Source organism: Loxodonta africana, chromosome 12 (assembly GCF_030014295.1).
Source record: "Loxodonta africana isolate mLoxAfr1 chromosome 12, mLoxAfr1.hap2, whole genome shotgun sequence".
Lineage (NCBI taxonomy): Eukaryota > Metazoa > Chordata > Mammalia > Proboscidea > Elephantidae > Loxodonta > Loxodonta africana.
This window is the reverse complement of record NC_087353.1, coordinates 105,562,291-105,582,665: the sequence shown is the minus strand read 5'-3', so window position 1 is coordinate 105,582,665 and position 20,375 is coordinate 105,562,291. Positions and strand designations below refer to the sequence as shown.

Below are 20,375 nucleotides of genomic sequence, written 5' to 3'. Positions count from 1 at the left end.
TAGTTTGTTCCTGTTTAACAGCCTTTCTTAGGATGTCCATGGCATGGCCTGTTAGAGACTGTGCTCACTGACGCCGCCACTGACTGAGGAGCCTCCATGTGTCAGAGCTTCCAGAGCAGAAGAGTTAAAGTTCTGTCACAGCTCCTAAAACGCACCGCTTTTACAGTCAGGTCATTAATTTCTAATGGTGTTAACGAGGTCCTTGTCAGGCCTTCTATGAGACTACCTAAAAACTGTAGGATTTTCTTAGTTTAAGGAACTCCTAATAGGCATAGCATCAAGACAGAATGCTCAGAGCTAGTAGGTGCTCATCTGTTTGCCAAGAAGGAATAACAGAGAAAGAAAAAGTACTGTCGTACATGTTTTCAGTTTATTGTTGTAGGGTTGACCTAAAGGGCGAATTCTTATTTTGTCTGGGTGTATGCAGCCCTGACAGCAAATAGCTGTCTAAACAGGTTACAGGCTGCCTCGCTGAGGGGTTCCACCGGCAGTGGGATTCCATGAGCCCATTGGCCACGTCTGTGTGTGGCTCTTTCAGCCGTGTAAATGATTCCTGCAGGGAAGCCAGGTGTACATTGTGGAAGGTCTGAACAGAGACCTTACGTGGGACCAAACGCTGCTTGGGCTTCAGAGGTATGCAAAGGACCAACAGAATCTATTAGAATAATTTGAAGGCTTGTCAGGCTTTATCTTGTCAGTATGTTCCTTAGGGCGTCTCCGTGCTGCAAGGTCCTACGAGGTATTCAGCGTAACTACGTGTTGGAAAGTGTGTTGTGGCGTAGGTAGATTTCATTTGAGTGCCCAGTTTTTGGTTATCGTTACGGTTTGATGGTTTTAGGTGTGCTTTTTTTTGCTGTTTAATTGTCCATGTGGCCCAATACTTAGTGTCATTTTGGTGGGTGCACTGAACTTAGCTACCGCAGTGTTGTACTGTGTTTCTACGATATAAATTTTAATTGTAGGGTTTGTAATGTGTTGCCAAATGTCTTTTCCCCAAACTTCTTGGTTGCCAATTTTCCAGTCATTTTGTTGCCAAGTGTCAGGACCGTATGTCCAAGTCTGGTTCTCTGGGGCTGTTGCCCTCTGAGTCTCTCTGTCTCTGTGTGTGTTTCTGACAGTCTCTGATCTCTGTCTCTGCCTTTCTCTGTGTCTCTTGGTCGATCTCAGCTGGGCTCTGTCTCTCTGCCTGTCTCTGTGTATGTCCATGCATGTGTCTGTCTGTGTGTGTGTCTCTCCCTGCCTGTATATCTGTGTGTGTCTCTCTCTGGTTCTCTTCCTCTGTGGGTGTCTCTGTGTTTATGTGTTTTTTAGTGTGTGTGCCTCTCCATGTCTTTCTCTCTTTCTCTGCTGTGTTTGTGTGTTTTTCTCTCTCCCTCTCTCTGTCTCTGTCTCTCTCTCTCCCTCCGCCTCTCTCTCTCTTTTGCTGTCCCACTCTCTGCCTCTCTCTCTGTCCCTCTCTTTCTGTCTCTGTCTCTCTGTCCCTCTCTCTCTCTGCCTGTCTCCCCCTCCTCTCTCTGCCTGTCTCCCCCTCCTCTCTCTGTCCCTCTCTCTCTCTTTCTCTGCGCCCTCTCTGTCTCTTTCTGTCCCTCTCTCTGTGTCTCTCTCTCTCTCTGTTCCTCTCTCTGTTAATAGCAGAGCCTGTCCGGCAGAGCAGCGGATGTGTGAGGGATGATTCAGTGGCTGACAGGAAGCCCGTCACCCCCCCTGCTGCCCGTCAGTGTCTCTGGCATTGGCGTCAGCTCAGGCAGGTGTCTGGGCTCAGGATGGGGTGGCTGCAGTGAGAAGCCCTGACTCTCAGGTAAGCTTTTCCCAGGAGTGTCTGGAGCTGTTCCCCGCTCATCCCACGGGGGAGGGGGTGGCCCTGCTGGCCTAGCAGGAGTACTTGGTGGTCCTGTTGGGTGGGGTGGAATGATGCCAGGATGCCCCTGGCTATGAGGCCCTCACCCCAGACCCTGTGGCGCTCAGAGGGGCAACCTTTTCTGAGGCTCCAGCCCCCTTCCTGCCCTCACACAGCCCAGGGAAGCCCCCAGGTTGGTTCCCATCACTGCCAGACCTCTGAGGGGCAGCTAAAAAACCAGAACGGTGGCTCCAAGCAGGCCCAGGCCCAGGCCCATGAGCCTCAGTTTTTTCATCTGTAAAATGGATACTAACATCTCTGCCCCAGGGCTGCGGGAGGATCGGTGAGAGTCTCCAGGCAGTCATGCCTGGTCCTGGCCCTGCCACCCCACTGCCCCGACACACACACACCTAGCCCCTATCCCGCCTGCCAGCTCTCTGTTGGGGCACCATGGGGATGCCCGCTGTAAGGCTGGGAGGCTCCCTGTGTCTGGCTCTGTCGGAGGATGGGTCAGGCTCCCAGCCACCCGGCTTTCACCATTGCCCCCACCGCCCCCAGGGACAAGGGCTGCCCAGACCTCTCTACCACCCACCCTCCTGCCTTCTCCTTGCCACCTGGGGGTTCTGAGCCCCACTAATAGGGCCTCTCAGCTAGCCTCATTTGAAGCCCAGAGTTATTTGGAAAAAAACGGAACAGGCCCAGAGCAGAGCCTGGTAGCTAAAGCTTTCTGAGGAGATCAGGCCAGTTGCCACCTCTCACTCCAACCCCTGCTGGCTCTGCAAGTCCCTTGTCCTCACTGGGCCTCAGTTTCCCCATCTACAGCGTAGAGAGGACTGGGATATTGAACAGGATGGTCCCCAGGAGCCCTTCCGGGTGGGAGGCTCGGATGCTGGCAGCGAGCCCCAGCCAAGCCCCTGACCGTTCCCGCCGCTGCTAGCTGCAGGCCTTGTTCATATGAAAACTGCCCACTTCCCTTTGTGCTATTTTGGCCGCAGAGCCCCAGAGCTGCGGTGGCCCCCTCCCTGCCCCGCCCCGCCCTGGCCCCTTGGGGCCCACCTGGGGCTGGGCCCTGCCTCTCCTGGGGAGCCCACCGCCTCTCCCCCCTGTTCTACCCGCCCACCTGCTCTGAGAACCCCTTGTAAGAGAGGGACTCAGTCCGGGGGCGGGCATATGAGTGTTCCCTAAATTAGCCTCTCTTTTGAAAAATATTTTAGGGTTTTTAAAAATTTTAATATGAAAAATGGGCAAGGAGCGTGGGGTCTGGATCAGCCCTGGGTCAGTCCTGGCTCTGCAGCACAGCTGTGGCCCTCCTCTCTCAGAGTCTTGGGAAAGGGGGCTGGCTGGGGGTCACAAAGGCCGGGGATTGAGGGGTCCCATGTGTTCTGGCCTGCTTTCGTTAGCTCCCAGCCCATCCTAGGCCCAGCTGCTTGGCCCCTGTGGGTTGGTCGAGGGGACAGGTCGGGCCTGTGTGAGTCTGTGGTACGGTCCAGTCAGCAGGTTCCGGGCTGGGCTGCTCCACGTTTGCTGCGGGCACCCAGGGCCTGGTTCCCACAGGCCACCAGCTTCCCACCCCCCTTCTGTGGGGGCTGAGGAAGCACATGAGGCAGCCGCAGTAGTACCGCAGTGGCCAGCTCTGACCTGGCCTGGCTGCCCTTCACATGGCTCCTCTCCTTGCTGGGCCTCAGGACAGACTATCCTGATGAGTGTCCATCTTTTCCCAACTGCTGAAGGCCAGCCATGCTGGGATTCAACAGCTGAGACCAGGTCCACCCTCAGGCTCCCTCCCCTCACCCAGCGCCAGAGGCGGAAGGGCCTTAGGGTGTACCCAAGTGCCCTGGCCTCAGACGAGATTGTGGGGTGACAAGGACCTTCCTTCCTCCTTATGGGGAGGCCACCCATCACATGGCCAGGAAATCTTGCTCTTCCCACTGACTCATTTGGCTTTGGGGGGTGAGAGAGGCGGGTGCGCCTGAGGGCCCCGACCGTAGCTCAGCGCTCTGTCCTGACGGCCCTGACTGTGGCTCAGTGCTCTGTCCTGAGGGCCCCGACTGTGGCTCAGTGCTGTGTCCTGAGGTCCCCCAACCATGGCTCAGCGCTGTGTCCTGACGGCCCCAACCGTGGCTCAGCGCTATGTCCTGAGGGCCCTGACAGTGGCTCAGCGCTCTGTCCTGACGGCCCGACCGTGGCTCAGCACTCTGTCCTGAGGGCCCCGACCGTGGCTTAGTGCTCTGTCCTGAGGGCCCCGACTGTGGCTCAGCTTTGTGTCCTGACGGCCCCGACCATGGCTCAGCGCTGTGTCCTGAGGGCCCTGACAGTGGCTCAGCGCTCTGTCCTGATGGCCCGACCGTGGCTCAGCACTCTGTCATGAGGGCCCCGACTGTGGCTCAGTGCTCTGTCCTGAGGGCCCCGACTGTGGCTCAGCTTTATGTCCTGACGGCCCCGACCGTGGCTCAGCGCTCTGTCCTGAGGGCCCCGACCGTGGCTCAGCGCTCTGTCCTGAGGGCCCCGACCGTGGCTCAGCGCTCTGTCCTGACAGCCCGACCGTGGCTCAGCACTCTGTCCTGAGGGCCCCAACTGTGGCTCAGTGCTCTGTCCTGAGGGCCCCGACCGTGGCTCAGCGCTCTGTCCTGACGGCCCGACCGTGGCTCAGCGCTCTGTCCTGAGGGCCCCGACTGTGGCTCAGTGCTCTGTCCTGAGGGCCCCGACCGTGGCTCAGCTTTATGTCCTGATGGCCCCGACCGTGGCTCAGCGCTCTGTCCTGAGGGCCCCGACCGTGGCTCAGCGCTCTGTCCTGAGGGCCCCGACCGTGGCTCAGCGCTGTGTCCTGAGGGCCCCGACCGTGCCTCAGCGCTCTGTCCTGAGGGCCCTGACTGGCTCAGTGCTCTGTCCTGAGGTCCCCCAACCATGGCTCAGCGCTGTGTCCTGACGGCCCCAACTGTGGCTCAGCGCTCTGTCCTGACGGCCCTGTGGCTCAGTGCTCTGTCCTGAGGTCCCCCAACCATGGCTCAGCGCTGTGTCCTGACGGCCCCGACCGTGGCTCAGCGCTGTGTCCTGAGGGCCCCGACCGTGGCTCAGCGCTCTGTCCTGACGGCCCCGACCGTGGCTCAGCGCTCTGTCCTGACGGCCCCGACCGTGGCTCAGCGCTCTGTCCTGACGGCCCCGACCGTGGCTCCACACTCTGAGGTGGTGCAGTGTCATTACCACAGCCTTGGGGCCAGCCTTTCTCCCCTGCAGAGGTTCTGGAAGCTCAGAGTGTCTGAGACCTGCCAAAGGCCACAGAGCTGACGAGCAAGGCAGCCAGGGCCCAGCTGAGGCCTCGGGGGCCTGAATGGTGTTTAACAGGAACCCGAAGCAGGAGGCGGGCAGTATGAAGCCCCCCTTCTCACCCTGAGTATGCCCTGTGCCCTCTCCAAGCCCTGCTTCCCCCAGCTGTAAGAGGGGGAGATAAACCTCCTCACAGGTGGTGGAGGCAGGAAGACAGGTGAGCGAAGACAGGTGCTCAGTAGTGAAGGTTCCACGAGTGCCCCTCCAGGCCTCGCTGCCCTCAGCTGCCTCCCAGTCATTGCAAGAAGGCTGAGTCTCTGTAGCTGAGAGTTCCTCATGGAGTCCACTGGACAGTGGCTGTGCTCCCTTCCCAGGCCACCCTGCGCTGGGTACACATGGCTCCCCTGAGGCCTTGCATTACAGTCACTGACCAGGCTGTGGCCCCACACAGCCCGGTGTCCAGGGCCTCTTCACCCCAGGCCTTCTCCCCACCATCTCACCCAAGCCACCATGGCAGCCTCTGTTCTGACGCTCTTGCTCCTCAGACCTGGGCCCACCCTCAGGCTTACCCTCTCAGGCCCCTGGGAAGCCTCTTGACCTCCCAGCCCCATGACAGGAGGACACTCAGGGGTTTAGGAAACCACCTTCCCAGGTCCCCCAGGAGGCCATGAATAGGAGCAGAAAAGAACCCTAAGCCCGAGGGAGAGTGGGGGGCTCCTGTGCAGAAGGGCCAGGACACAGACCTCGGGGAGCAAGGTTGGGTTTACAGGAGGTGGTGGGAGGTGGTGGACCGAGCCAGAACTGGGGTCAGCAGGCCTGGGTTTAAATCCTGTCTTTCCAGTCGGCAGCTGTGGGGTCTCCAGCCTCCATTTGTCTGTTTGTGAAATGGGTGAACCTCTCCCTCTAAGGGCATTCACATGGTTCACATGGATTAAGTGAGAGACAGTGGACTGTGTGTGTGCATGTACTGCTGTCCGGTGGACCCAGAACCTTCCAGCAATGACCAAGCATTGGTGATGGGGCGGGGTGCCGTTTGGGATCAGATGGGGACAGGGCAGGTTCAGGCCTGGCCCCAGGAGCAGGGAGGGAACAGGACTCAGCTGTTGGGCTGTCAGGGATAGTGCGGGTGAGAAACCTGAGCATGGGGAAGCCAGGCAGGGGCTGCCAGTAGGCCCGCGGTCCCTCGCTCACGGCCCCCACCTGCACCCTGCAGGAAGGCTGCTGGGAGCAGACATGAGCACAGAGCTGGAGCTGCTGTGGACGGCGGTGCTGCTGCTGCTGCTGCTGGGGGTGGCAGCCAGCCTGTGTGTGCGGTGCTCCCGTCCAGGTAAGGGTGGGGAGGTAGGGTCACAGAGAGGCGGAAAAGACCCTGTCAGGCAGAGACCTGGCCGGGGCTGGAAGGGGCAGTCTGTGAGCCTCATGAGGCAGGGGAGAGACCCCTTCAGGGTGGCTGGGGGGGCTCTAAACAGCCCTCTGCAGAGAGTGGGTGTTGGGGCTGGGGTTTTGCTTTGGGCTTGGCCTGGACTGTGGAGGGGAGGCAGGGCTGTCCACAACATCCACCTTCTCCAGGCACCTCTCCTAATAAATGGCGAGCAGGCAACTTTCCAATGTCAGCAGCCCACAGCCATGGGCTGCTCAGCTGGGGCCCTGTAAGGGGTGCAGAGGGTACCGGGGACCAGGTGAGGGGCCTCAGCCTCCGTCCCCCACCCACCACCAGGACCTTGCTACCCTGGGCGTGTCCTTGCAGGTATGAAGAAGCCCGAGAAAATCTACGAGCAGAGAAGCCTGTGAGTTGCCTCCGCGCCCCTGCCAGTCCTGGGTGTATTTGTGTGCTCTGGCGTGGGTGCCGAGGGCATCTCCAAGCACTCCTTCCCTCAACTCTTTACTGCTGCCTCCTCCACGCCAGGCCCCAGTGGGTCCCGAGCAGTCAGAAGAGAGAGGGAAGGGGCCCCGGCCTGGGGTCAGGGAGGACCTCTGAGAGAAGGCGCCCAGTCTGGTAGACAGCCGCTTCTCCATCTTGCCCTGGAGGCTCTCCAGAAATCCAGGCCGCCTGTGGCCTCGGCCTCCCTCTGATCCCAGCCTGGTTGCTGCTCCCAGGAGAGCTGCTGACCGAGTGCTAGGGCACACGGAAGAATCCCCGCTCACGGGCTCCCTACAGAGACCCTCAGTGCAGAGCAAGATGTGACAAGTATCCCAGACTCCCCCGGATGTGGGTGTGTCCCTTGGGGGACCAGGAGGAGATGGGAAGGATATTGAAGGAGAAAAGGGTGAAGAAAGCATCTCAGGGAGAGGCTGGACACCTGCCTTCAGGGGCGAGGTGGCTGGGAGTAGGTGTGTCTTGTGAGACTCAAGGCTGAGGCCCAGCAGGACCTGGACTGCCAGGGAGAGCCCCAGGCCATTGTTGAGAGGGCAAGGGGAGACTCAGGGGTCTGGGGAGCAGGGGCTGACGTGGAGCAGGAGCAGAGAGGTAGGGAGCGGAAGTGGCAAGAGGGGATCACTGACCCCAGGTGGAGCGGAGTCCCGGCACTCCCAGGCAGTGGACCCTGTGAGCCCAGAGCAGTGAGCTGTACTGACACTTCAGGCTGGAGGCTGAAGCCCAAGGACAACCCAGGACAAGGGCAGCAACCATGTGTCCTTTTAGTGAGCAAGAGAGGGACTGATGGCGGGCAGGGAGACCATGCCCCCACGCTCGCTCACGTGTGCTCACACACACACACACATGCTCACCCCTGTGCACATGCTCAGCTGTGTGCACACTTACCCACACAGGCGTTCACACGCACATGCTCATGCGTGCACTTTTCACGTGCACTCGTGTGCACGCTCAGGCAGGCAGGCACCCAGTACAAACACACACATCCTCTTTTATTTCCTTCTGTAACTGAAAAACCACAATGAGATTTGAAAATAGAATCTTCTCATCCCTACCCACACCTGGGGCCAGGGCTGAACCTTTCCCCGGCTTTTTTGGCCACTTGTCCCTCTGGCCCAGTTGCTCACGACCTCCGTGAGGGGCAAGCTGAGCCCCCCTGGTGCTCCCACGCCCTTCAGCTCTCCCACCTCTCTCGGTCCCTGTGACTCCAGGCTCTCGCTGACATTACAGCAATCGACTGTCAGGGCCAGAGTCTAGACCTCCTTGTGCGGGAGGAGGCGGGAGGGGGCCTGGGGCTGCTCCCCTCCCTGAAACGCCTTTCTTGCCTCTCCAAGTCCCACCTCTGTTGGTTCAGTCCCACTAGACTGCATGAAGCAGCCACTGTGTACACCAGGCCCAGCTCCTACATCACCTCTTCCAGGAAGCCATGCCTGATTCCCTTCTGTGGATTTAGGGCATCCCTCCTAAATCAGGTCACCCCTACCTCTGGTTCCTCAGGATCTCCTGGAGGGCCAGGCCACATCTGCCCGTTCTGGTCCTAGGGAGGCCCAGAGACCTTTATTGATGAGCTAGTCTACTCAATCCTGAGTGTATGACTTCTGTTCTTAAGGACACTTCCTGGTCCAAGATGGCAGCTAGAGCTCCAGCCCTCATCTCTGTATTCCAGGCAGTAAAAAGAAGGAAGGGAGGAAGGGAAAAAAAGGTTATTTGGGAATAAATGGTGTGTTTGAATATCCCAAGAAGGGTGTGTTCCCTTGGGAATGTTAGATACTCCCTGGGGATGGGGGAAGGTCTCTTTGTCCTTCCAGGTTGAAATCATTTTCCCAAGTCACAGATGGGTCCGTGAGCAAGGGGCCAGGCTCAGAGACCTCTTCAGCCGCCCTCACACCCTGGACCTCAGGGCTGCCTCCTAACCCTGTCCACAGACCCCTCCCAACTGTCTCCAGGGGGCCTGAGACCTCAGGCAGGGTGGGCCACATTGGGGGTGGGTCTGGCTAGCCATGTGAAGGCTGGGCACCCAGTAAGCAGGAAAGGCAGCGGTCCAGAGAACTGGGGTATCAGGAGGGGCCCTCCTTTCCGCCTCGACCTGGTCCATCCCTCCCCTCTCTGTTCCTTGTCTCTGTTTGTCCATCTCTCCTGTCCCCTGTCTCCTGTGCTGGGGGAGGCCAGGCCCTGGCTCATCATAGCCCCTGTGTTTCCAGACAAGAGAATCAACAGAGCTTTGCAGTAACTCGGACCTATTCCTGTGAGTCCCTGAAGGGCCCAGGCTGGCTCGGGGCTGGGGGCGGCCACGTCTAGGTCCCTTCTGTCCCCATCTCCCCACAGCTGTGGGCCAGATCTGGTGGGGTAAGGGGGTGGCAGGGCTACACCAGCTGGGTGGGCTGGGGGCTGGCTAAAACCCCCCTTGCCCTTTGCAGTGGCCAGGCAGGCATGGCCAGGCTCCGCGCTGGACTCAGCCCCTGATTCAGCACAAACCAGGTAGGAACAAGCTCCCTGTCCTGGGCCCTGAAAAGGTCACAGCCCCACAGAGGGGACAAGAAGGAGGGTCCTGGGGGCCCCCACCTGGCTGAGCCCAGGCCAAGACCTCAATTCCTCTCCGAGTCTTAGTGATAGGTTTTGAGAGCCCCACCAGGAAGGCTGTGAGGTGATGCCTGGGCCTTCGGAAGCCTTGGGGCCTACCCCCCGGCACCTCTTTCACCCTGTCTCTACCCCTGTCCCTGCAGGAAGGACAAGCTGCTGCAATTCTCCCCCGGCGTCGAGGGTGAGTGACCCCCCACACGGGTGGGGCAGGGGCAGGCCTAGCTGAGGTGCTGCTGAGACAGGTAAATACCTGGTGGGACAGGTACTGTCAGGGGAAGCCTGGGGAGCCGGGGATCACAGGCCTGACAGGGAGGCCTTCTCAGGGGAGACACTGGGCTGGGCCAGGAGGGCCATGGAGCTGGCCTGGCAGACAGAGACAAAGCGGTGAAGGCTGGGGCACCTCGCCTCCTCAGGGGCCAGAGCCCTTGGCCAGCTGGGCAGGGGTAGGCCAAGGAGAGGAGAAAAATTAGCCTGGTCTTCCTTCCAGGGTCTGCATCCCCCAGGTACCAGAACTTCAGCAAAGGTAGACAAGCTCCGGGAGTGGGCAGGGTGGTGGGCAGGGTGGTGGGCCGGGCTGGGACCACAGCCCAGTTCAAACCTAACCCTCCCCTCCCGCTGCAGGAAGCAGGCAAGAATCAGATGCTGCCTACATGTGAGTAGTCTTCTCTCTGCCTGTCCCATCTGCCACTGCCCTGGCTTCGTCTAGAATATGCTCTGGGCCCACTGTTTCCCCTCAGGCAGCCGTAGCTTTGTGGGACTGGGAAGAGGGGGCCGTCTAGGAGGAGACTCACCCTGTGTCATCTGTTCAAACAAGTTAGGTGAAGCCTGGAACCCCCAGGAGGAACAGCCTCGGGGCTGTCTTCTAATTTCACAGATGGGCAAACCTAGGCCCAGGGCAGGCAGGGACCCGTGCTCATAACAAAGTCAAGGTGGCTACAGCCAGGCTGCAGCCCCCTCCAGCCCTAGGGTGGCTCAGGGGGCTGAAGGATGTGGATGGAGGGAGTGGGGGCGGGGTGAGGAGATGCCGGCAGAGCCCCATGGGGCCCGGGAGCTGATGGCCAGAGCAGCCAGAGACTCAGTGCACCCTCCCATGCTGTCCCCACCTGGGTCATGGGCCTGCTATACAACATATGCTGTGTCTGTTTTCCTGGCCAGAGACCCCATCACTGTGGACTATTACAACTGGGAGCCATTCCAGAAGCCCCTGGAAGGTGAGGAAGAGGGTGAGGTGGGGAGGTGGGAGGAAGGGCTTGGGCACTGAGCCTGGGTGGACGGGGGGGGGGTGGTGCGCGGCGGCCCGGCCCAGGTTCGGGTGGGGTGGTAGCAGCTGGATGAGCCACAGTGGGAGGCTGGTGCAGAGGAGGGAGGGGTGGGGGTGGAGGAGGCTGCCGTGGGGAGGGAGCAGGAGGAGGAGCTGTCATCCGGGCCCCACCCCAGGCCCTTGGAGTACATCTGGGGCCTGGGAGGAAGGCTCAGGCCACGGGTAGCTCTGCTGGTGGATGCCAAGCCCAGCATGCTCTGAGGAAGCTGGGACTAAAAGCCTTTAACACCTTAGCTTTACAGAAGGAGAAACTGAGGCCCAAAGGTGGGGAATGCCTGTTGAGGGGTGCACTGGCCTGGGGCTTGAATCCAGCTCCCAACCCAGGCTCCTTCCTGGGCCACGTAGGGGAAGGGGTCCGTGTGGAGAGGGAGGGGCCTCTTTCCCTCTGCCCGAGAAGGGCGAGGAGGGGCCCTCAGCTCTTGGCGTCCCTTTGACACTGACACAGCTCCCCGTTGTGACATGCTCCTAAGCCAGACTCCTGGGCAAAGAACTCCTGAGCCTCATGGAGGGAGTCTGGCCTGCATCCGAGCACAGCTTGTCTGTGGTGCCCTCCCCTGTGTGCCCAGTGCCCAGGAGGACAGAGCAGGAGCCAGGTCAGCACCCACCAGGAAGCTTCCCTGGGAGGATGTCTGAGGCCCTGGGGGCCCACAGGACAGGTCACCTGAGAGAGAGGGAGGAGGGAGCCGGCTCAGTGGGGGGTCTCTCTGGCAGAGGAGGACGACTCCTGTTCCTACCAGAACGTGCTCATCTGCAGGCCAGGAAGTGCCACTGAGCCAGGTGAGGTGCGAGGAGGCTGGCCGAGGGGGAGGGGTGGGCAGGGGAGCGGGCCTCCGTAGGCAGCCCCCTCTAGGCCAGACCGAGAGGGTTGAAGTCCCCCTGCCCAAAGGCATCGCTGCCTTGAAGCTGGAAGGCTCAGCGTCTTCGCCGGTGCCTTTGGATAAAGCATCGCCCCAAGGATCCTGGGGGGTGGTACCCTCAGCACCTGGTGACAGGGATGCACTGAGGGGACCCCTTCCCTCATTGGCTGCCCCGCACAAGGGCAGGATACCTTTAGGGGGGCCCTGAGGAATCGTTGCAGCCACCCCCATGGCCCCTGTGTTTGCCCTAATACAGACGACAGCTCTGAGGATTACCAGAACTCAGCGTCCATCCAGCAGTGGCAGGAGTCCAGGAGGGCTGTGGGTACGTGGTTGGGGGAGCTCGCCAGTGGTCAGCTTTAACAGGCTTGGCAGGGGGGGCTTGGGAGGAGGGGGCGAGAGAGTCTGGAGGTTTGAGGGAGCTGGTCTTGGAGGCCCTCCTCGGCCAGCCTAGCCAATCCCACAGTGATGCCCAGGAGCTGAGTGGGGTGCCCATCAGGTGGGTCCCCGCACCTGGAGGCAGGACAGATGGCAAGTTCTGTGCAGTGCAGTCTGGTTTGTGGAGTCTGTGCCCAGGGCACATGGCGGGGGGTGTGTCCTGTGAATCCTCTGACCACCCACTTGCCACCGTCTGCAGAGCTTGCCTGGAGAGAAGCACCTCCTTCCCCGTCAGGAAGCAGTGAGCCGGATTATGTGAATGGGGTCATGGCCGCCGGGGACACCTAGCAGACGCACAGGAAGGTACAGCCTCCTGGGGCAGCCTCACCAGGTTCCAGCAGTTTGGCTGAAGGCAGGGTCTCCTAGGGGAGCACACCAGCGTGCTGGTTAGGACCCTGCTTCTCGGCTCTGAATCCCAGGCAGAAGGGAGGTACCCCCAGCATGCCTGCTTGGCCCCTGGCCTGCCCCTGCTGCTGCAGGACTCAGGGGGGCCTGCAGCAGCGCTTGGCCAGGCGTCTGGGCGTTGTGGGGTGAAGGGGCGCCAGCTCTACTCTCCACTCACTGTGTGCCCACAGAATGCAAAACGGCACTCTGGGTGCCTACCTCTTAGGTGAGTCTGCAGGTAAGGTATCAGGCAGGAATCAGAGGCGCCTGGAGGAGGTGGGGACTGAGGTCCGGGCGACAAGTGGCTGAAACGTATAAAGGAGCTCCCCGCAGGCAAGCTTGGCCCTCAGTGTCCTGCACACATCTCTGGAGAGGCTGAGGGGAGGAGGGGACAGGAGCCCAGCAGCCAGACACTGGCACCAGGCCATGACCTCTGCTTGGGAGGCAGGATGACCAGGCAGACTTCTGAAAGGCTGCCCACAGGCTGACGCAGGAGGCAGGCACAGACCTCAGCGGGCAGGCTGGAGGACCCACAGTCATGGTGCACCTGGGGCCCCCACGGAGTCAGCCACAGGAGTGTGAGCCCAGGGCCCAGAGCAAGGAGGCCACAGCCCCACCATTCATTCCTTCATTCACTTACTCACTCAACAAACACGGGCATGCACTGCTACGGGCAAGCTTAGGTGCTGGGGACATGGAAATCGACAAAACTCACAGAATCCCTGACCTCTCAGAGCTCAGCTTCTTAGGGGAGAGATCATAAATACTAGTGTTAATAGAGTAAGTAAATCCAGTGTTCAGAAACCCAAAAAACCCATTGCCATCAAGTCGATTCCAACTCATAGCGACCCTATAGGACTGAGTAGAACTGCCCCATAGAGTTTCCAAGGAGCGCCTGGCCGATTCGGACTTGCTGACCTCTTGGTTAGCAGCTGTGGTACTTAACCACTACGCCACCCGTGAAGATAAGTAAGGCAGGAAGGAGAGACGCAGTGTCGTCACCGAAACGCCCTTCCTTCTGCCTGAGCCCCTTGCTCACCCCTCTGGGGAAAGGTGTTCCAGGCAGGGGAACAGCACAGGCCCTGAGGCAGGAGGCGGGCATGGAGACCTGGTGTTTTCTGAGGGAGAAGGGGCGGCATCGGGAGGTTTGAAATGAAGAGTGACTCCGTGCTTTTAAGGCTCACGGGCTGAGAAATGAACACGGGACAGCAGGAAGGAAGTGAAGGCTCCGATTCGGGAAAACTGTGACAGGACCCTGGTGCGGGGCGGACGCGATGCAGCTGGGAGAAGTGCACCGGGTGCACATGGAAGGCAGAGCCCACAGCACTTCCCACTGTGCTGGCTGTGAGCTGGGACAGAGGAGTTGAGGGTGACCGCACCTTTCACCTGAGCACCGAAGGACACTGTCGGCCCCTGGGATGTGGACAGAGAGAGGTGCAGCATGGTTGGTGGGGAGGCCAGGTGACACTTGGACACAGAGTCACCGTACCAAAAAGAACGGGTCGACATTCAGCCATTTCAGGAGGCAGCATATGATCAGGAACCGATGGTACTTTAGGAAGGAGTCCAGGCTGCACTGAAGACGTTGGTGAAAAAAAACAGGACTCCAGGAATTGACCGAATACCAGCTGAGATATTTCAACAAATGGATGCAGTGCTGGAAGCGCTCACTTGTCTATGCCGAGAAATCTGGGGGAGAACTACCTGGCCGACTAACTGGAAGAGATCCATATTTATGCCTATTCCCAAGAACGGTCATCCAACTGAATGCAAAAATTATTGATTAATATCACATGCAAGCAAAATTTTGCTGAAGATCATTCAAAAGCGGCTGCAGCAGTATATCAACAGGGAACTGCCAGAAATTCAGGCCGGATTTAGAAGAGGACATGGAACCAGGGATCTCATTGGTGATGTCAGATGGATCCTGGCTGAAAGCAGAGAATACCAGAGAGATGTTTACCTGTGTTTTATTGACTATGCTAAGGCATTCAACTGTGTGGATGATAACAAATTATGGATAACATTGCAAACAATGGGAATTCCAGAACACTGTACATAGATCAAGAGACAGTTCGGACAAAACAAGGGGATACTGCATGGTTTAAAGTCAGGAAAGGTGTGGATCAAGGTTGTACCCTTTCACCATACCTAGTCAATCTGTATGCTGAGCAAATAATACAAGAAGCTGGACTATATGAAGAAGAATGGGGCATCAGGACTGGAGGAAGACTCATTAACAACCTGCAATATGCAGATGACACAACCTTGCTTGCTGAAAGTGAAGAGGACTTGAAGCACTCACTAATGAAGATCAAAGACCACAGCCTTCAGTATGGATTACATCTCAACATAAAGAAAACAAAAATCCTCACAACTGGACCAATGGGCAACATCACAATAAACAGAGAAAAGACTGAAGTTGTCCAGGATTTCATTTTACTTGGATCCACAATCAACAGCCATGGAAGCAGCAGTCAACAAATGAAAAGACACGTTGCATTGGGCAAATCTGCTGCAATGGACCTCTTTAAAGTGTTGAAGGGCAAAGGTGTCACCTTGAAGACTAAGATGCACCTGACCCAAGCCATGGTATTTTCAATCACATCATATGCATGTGAAAGCTGGACAATGAATAAGGAAGACTAAAGAATTGACACCTTTGAATTATGGTGTTGGCGAAGAATATTGAATATACCATGGACTGCCAAAAGAATGAACAGATCTGTCTTGGAAGAAGTACAACCAGAGTGCTCCTTAGAAGCAAGGATGGCGAGACTGCATCCTACATACTTTGGACATGTTGTCAGGAGGGGTCAGTCCCTGGAGAAGGACATCATGCTTGGTAAAATACAAGGTCAGTGGAAAACAGCAAGACCCTCAACGAGATGGACTGACACAGTGGCTGTAACAACGGGCTCAAGTATAACAACGATTGTAAGGATGGCGCAGGACCGGGCAGTGTTTTGTTCTGTTGTATGTAAGGTCACTATGAGTTGGAACGGACTCGACGGCACCCAACAACAACAACAAAGTATGAAATAGATGGCTGCCAGACACCCGGGTGGAAACAGGAAGCAGGCAGCTAGATATCCGAGCCTGGAGTTGGGGGTTCAGGCTGGAGACATGACGGTATGGAAAGGCAGAGAAACCAGAGAGAGAAAAGGCTCAAGCACTGAGCTCCGGGCCCTCCCACGTGCAGAGCCGTCAGCCAGGTGTGAAGTCAGCAGGGGAAGTGTCCTGGGGTCAAGGACAGAGCTTCAGAGAAGGTGAGAGTAAGTGCAGCCAAGAGGTGGCCGCGATGAGGGCTGGTGACCCAAGCTGGCTGGGTGAGTAGCGGCGGGAAAGGCCTGTTTGCATTCCAAAGAAGACAGGAGAGGAGTCAAAGATGGGAAGTAGAGATCATTCTGAAGTTTCACTTTAGTGGGGACTGTGAAGGTCCTTGAGATGAACTCAATTGCAGCATACCACGTGCTGACAGAAGTGACATAGTAGAGTCAGGCTATGGCAACCAAAAACAAACCAACAAACTAGCAGCCCCACTCACGGCGATGCTGTGCGTACAGAGTAGAACTCCGCTCCACAGGGCTTTCAGTGGCTAATTTTTCAGAAGCCAGGCCTTCTGAGGTGCTGCTGGGTGGATTCAAACTGCCAGCCTTTTGATTAGTAGTTGAGTGCTTAACCAGGGACTCCCAGGCTATGGCAGGATTGAACCATTTACCTCTTGAATCTCATCCAGGCAGAGAAGGGCCTGACCCCACATTCGAGCATCCCTAGTGGGCCCTAGGAGAACACTGGAGTGGCCCAGCCGCTGTGTTCTAATTTGAAGGGCTATCAGTAAGTACGACAGAAGACTCTTGAGCTGAGTCCATCAAGCAGAAGACAGCACTTGGGAAAACTTGTAGGTACTGTCTATATATGATGTGAAAGGACGGATCTTGAAGATGTACGCCCTGGCCTAGGGCACGTTCAAGAAAGACCACCAGCCCTTCTGCAGAAGTGCCTGCACTAGGTACAGGCAGAACCCCCAGAGCCTCTGCCAAGATCAGGGGTACAGTTCAGACTTCAGACTGAAAGCAGAAGCGGCTGGAGTAAGAAACTCAGGTCAAGGCTGTGTGATGGCGGGTTCTCTCCTCAGCCGCCGCAGGGGGGCAGCTGAATGCTGGGGGCCGCTGGGTAGCACCTGCTCTGCCTCCCTCCCCACCCCCAGCCCGGTGCTCCAGTGCTGAGGGAATAAAATCCCAGCAGTGGCAAACCTTTTCCTTTTAACAAACTCTCTTTTGCTGCGTCGCAGGAGCCACGGCCAAGAGCAAAGGACAATGCAGAGCTCACAGGACTGCCTGCTGCCTCTCGAGGATCACCTTCCCACAACTGCTCAGGTTTAGACACCCAGCCGCATCGCTCTGGAAGGGGCGCCGTCTGGCCGTGGGCAGCACCCCTGACCTGGGCGTCCCCGGGCAGGGCTGGAGCGGCGCGGAGGGAAATGCGGTTTCCGCTGTGATCTGATGCCAGGAGGGCAAGCAGCGTCGGCCATCCCTACCTAAGACATCCTACAACGCTGGTATTCCTGTCCTTTTTTGCTTTGGATTTGGATCCCAAGTTGATCGTTGATACCGGTTGCTGGCACTTCCTAGTGGCCGATAAGCTTGTACAGTAACTTATGCAGGTGGGGTCGTATTTCATACCCTACACTTAAGGTCAGAGATTTTTGTCTACTTTATCTCTTACAAAGCATTACACGGACTTATTTCGGCAGATTAATTTGGGGGAGCCCTTTTTCTCCTTTGCCCTTTGTGGGGCCCTCTTGTCTTTACGCCTCAGAACACTCAGGAAATGCAACTATAAGCATCTTTTGTTGCGCCGTGTCCCTTCAGTGGAAACATTTCTGTGGTCAAAATGCACATCACAGTCCTGGGAGGCGGCGGTCGGACAGTGGCCAAGGCCCCTGGACCAGGAGGGAATCCCCTACAGTTGCCCCAAAATCCCCTCCGCCCCGGGCTGGCTGACTGGGCAGTAATGTGACTGTCCCAGGGGACGGGCAGGGCCCATGGGACCATCCTGAGTCAGAAAAGCCAGTCAGGAAAAGAAAGTGCCTCAGCCTAAGCCTGTCAATAAACCCCTTCAGTTTAAGGGCAGTCGTTCTCCTGTGTCTGCTTTCCTGTCTCGTGTGAAAAACCAGACTGAGAGGCGGAGAGGGGCCTGTAAAACATTGTGGTGCTTCACAGCGGGGAGGAGAGAGAATTTTCAGCACCCACAGCCCCAGGCTGACTCCTGTGAGGTGCAGGCAGACGTGCCTCCTCTCGTCACCATGTTCTGACACCAGCCGCCCCGCCGACGGCACTCTCTACTCCTCTGGGTGCAATACTTCACTGTAATAGCCACACAGGACTCACGATTATGGGGTTAATATTAGGCTACGATTTAGGATCAGGAACAACTCAGGATACAGTTCTTCAGTCAGGACAGCTTCGCAGCCACACCCACAGCAGGCCTCCCCCTGGCCCTTGGCCTCTCAGCCCTCGGCTCCTTGGGCCCCTTACGCTGACCCGGACTCTGCCCTGCTCAGGCAAGTGTTACAAAGCTCTTTTGCTCCACTGATAAATGCCCTGTCAGCAAACCTCCTGCCCAAAGGTGCTCAGCTCTCACTCTGTGGGCTGGGAAGCCCACGACGCCGTCTCCTGTTGGTCTCCCGGTTCTGCTGTTGCTGGTTCTCAGCCACACTTGCCAACTCTTCTTGTTGTCCTGCGCTGTCTCTGGTGTTATACCTCTGTCTCCTGGGTCTAGGAGGTTCTCAGCACAGGGGCCCCAGGTCCAAAGAATGTGCTCAGCTCCCATCTCTTCTTCTCGGTGGTAATCAGGTCCCCCCTGTCCACCTCTGGGATGGCTCATTTTAAGCCTGGTGGATGGCAAAACTGACCAACCCCCTTGTTAGGGTTCCATACAGCCTGCATTGTCCACGCCCACAAGGGTGCCAGGTACCTTATTTGCATCATTCACAAGCTATCCAACCTCCTTGGTGGGCCACACGCACTTATTTGCATAGTCCTGCCCAATCATTTGGTGGGAGTTTTAAGACCATGGCTATACGGGCCATATAGAATCGATCCATCACACCGCAGGCCTTTTAAGGTAATCCAGGTCAAGCCTCCTGTTTAACAAAAGGGACCTGAAGCCCAGAGGTAGGGCTGGGACAGCAACCTGGTCCCCAAGCCTAGCACCCTTCCAGGATGCCCCACCAAATCTTTCCATGAGAGGTTAATGCCACAAGTTCAAAAATGCAAAAAGAAAAAAACCCATCCAGAACACAACTGTTGGCCACTGGTCACTTCACACACTTAAGTCCTAACCCCACAAGCTCAGAGGTAAGAGACCCTAAAGCAAGGCTAAGTGTTGGGTTGTGGTGATTACCGCCACCAGCTCTGGAGATAAAACCCCAGGAGTACTGGCTCTGTGGTTGCAGGCTGTTGGATCCAAGACCCCTCTCTGGGCCTTGTATTCTTAGAGAGAACATCATTCCTTCACCTCACTGGGACTGTGAGGCTCAAGATTAAAAAAATCGAAGACTTAGAATTATGTGAAAGTATTCTGTAAAACATTACCTTGCAATTTTTGAGGAACTTAATTTTTTTCCTCTTAATTAAGACCCTAACTCAAAATGCGAGGAATCTTGGAGCACTTCCCGGGTCCACTTTGTGTCCCTGCTCAACAATGCAGTCTGGGAGGTGACCGAGCCTACCCAGGAGGAATGGCACTAAGCAGGAATGCTAGCAGGTCCCTGTTGCTCCAAACAAAGCTGGGGCTGGGAGTGGAAGGGACAAGAGGGAAGCAGGTGGCCGGCCCGGCTGCCCCGGCACTACCCGCAGAGGAGGGCGTGCGGCCATACCTCCGGAAGCCCACAGGGCGGGGGACACCAGCATGACACACGAGTGTGCTGCCAATCAAAGCTTTAGACATGAGGCCACCAGTCATGGAAGGCATGTCACCTCCCTCCCCTTAAAAGCATCATTTTAAAATGACCTGGGAGCTGGACTGGGTGGTGGGAATACACAGGAAAACAAGGGGGTCACATGCTGATGAAGCTGCTGCAGGTGAATGATGAAGACTGACGGGCTCGCCATATCTGCTTCTACGTAGAAGGTGGTGGGTCTTCCCTTCCGTGGGGGAGACTGGGCTTCCCGGCCAGCATTATCGCATGCACAGCTGCCACCCATCTGTCTGTGGAAGTTTGGGTGCTGCTCTGAAGCTGAACAGGTTTCAGGGGAGTTTCTAGACTCAGATGGACTGGGCAGAAAGGCCTGGCAATCTACTTCTGAAAATCAGCTAATGAAAAGCCCTATGGATCACACAATCTGATCACAACCAGTCATGGGGATGGTGCAGGACTGGGCAGTGTTTCGTTCCATTGTGCACGAGGCCACCATGAGTCAGGGCTGACCGGACAACAGCTAACAACAACTTCTCTATACACCTGAAATTTTTCATAATTAAAAAAAGAAAAAAAAAAAACCTCCCCGAGAAAAGCAACTCTACGAACTAATATAAAATTCACTGGCGGGGGCGGTTCTAAAGCCAGTGGCACACATGGTACACAGCAGGGAAGGTGCCCTGGCTGGGGTTCCCCTGCGCTCACTCTGCGTCCCCTTGGGAAGGGCTCGTCGCCCCTGCAGTTCCCAGAACCCTGGGCTGGCCCCAGGAACCGGTCCCTTCAGGTCTCCAGAGGAACTGAGATTCGCTTGTCCACTCCGTTACCTAAATCACCTTTTCTACTTGTCGGAAGCTGGAGGCACCCACACAGACAGGAAGTGGTTTCCCTCGAGACTC

At 57.3% G+C, this 20,375-nt stretch overlaps 1 protein-coding gene across 5 annotated transcripts; it reads left to right on the top strand.

The window, feature by feature from the left end:
• The first annotated feature begins 1,635 nt into the window (after nt 1-1,635).
• On the top strand, nt 1,636-20,098 carry LAT2 (linker for activation of T cells family member 2). 5 transcript variants are annotated; one of them, XM_023556028.2, is made up of 13 exons: nt 1,662-1,798; nt 6,315-6,428; nt 6,819-6,888; nt 9,176-9,219; nt 9,392-9,452; nt 9,698-9,735; nt 10,042-10,077; nt 10,176-10,206; nt 10,710-10,765; nt 11,587-11,657; nt 11,989-12,057; nt 12,370-12,473; nt 16,849-20,098. In XM_023556028.2, exons 2-12 carry the CDS (start codon nt 6,335-6,337, stop codon nt 12,427-12,429), a joined length of 630 nt encoding a protein of 209 aa, XP_023411796.1. In that variant the 5' UTR covers nt 1,662-1,798; nt 6,315-6,334; the 3' UTR covers nt 12,430-12,473; nt 16,849-20,098. The 5 variants fall into 5 exon arrangements, with proteins under 5 accessions (XP_023411799.1, XP_023411796.1, XP_023411798.1 ...); XM_023556029.2 differs by having other exon boundaries at nt 1,667-1,798; nt 6,849-6,888; nt 11,587-11,652; XM_023556027.2 differs by having other exon boundaries at nt 1,667-1,798; nt 11,587-11,652.
• The last annotated feature ends 277 nt before the right edge of the window (nt 20,099-20,375 follow it).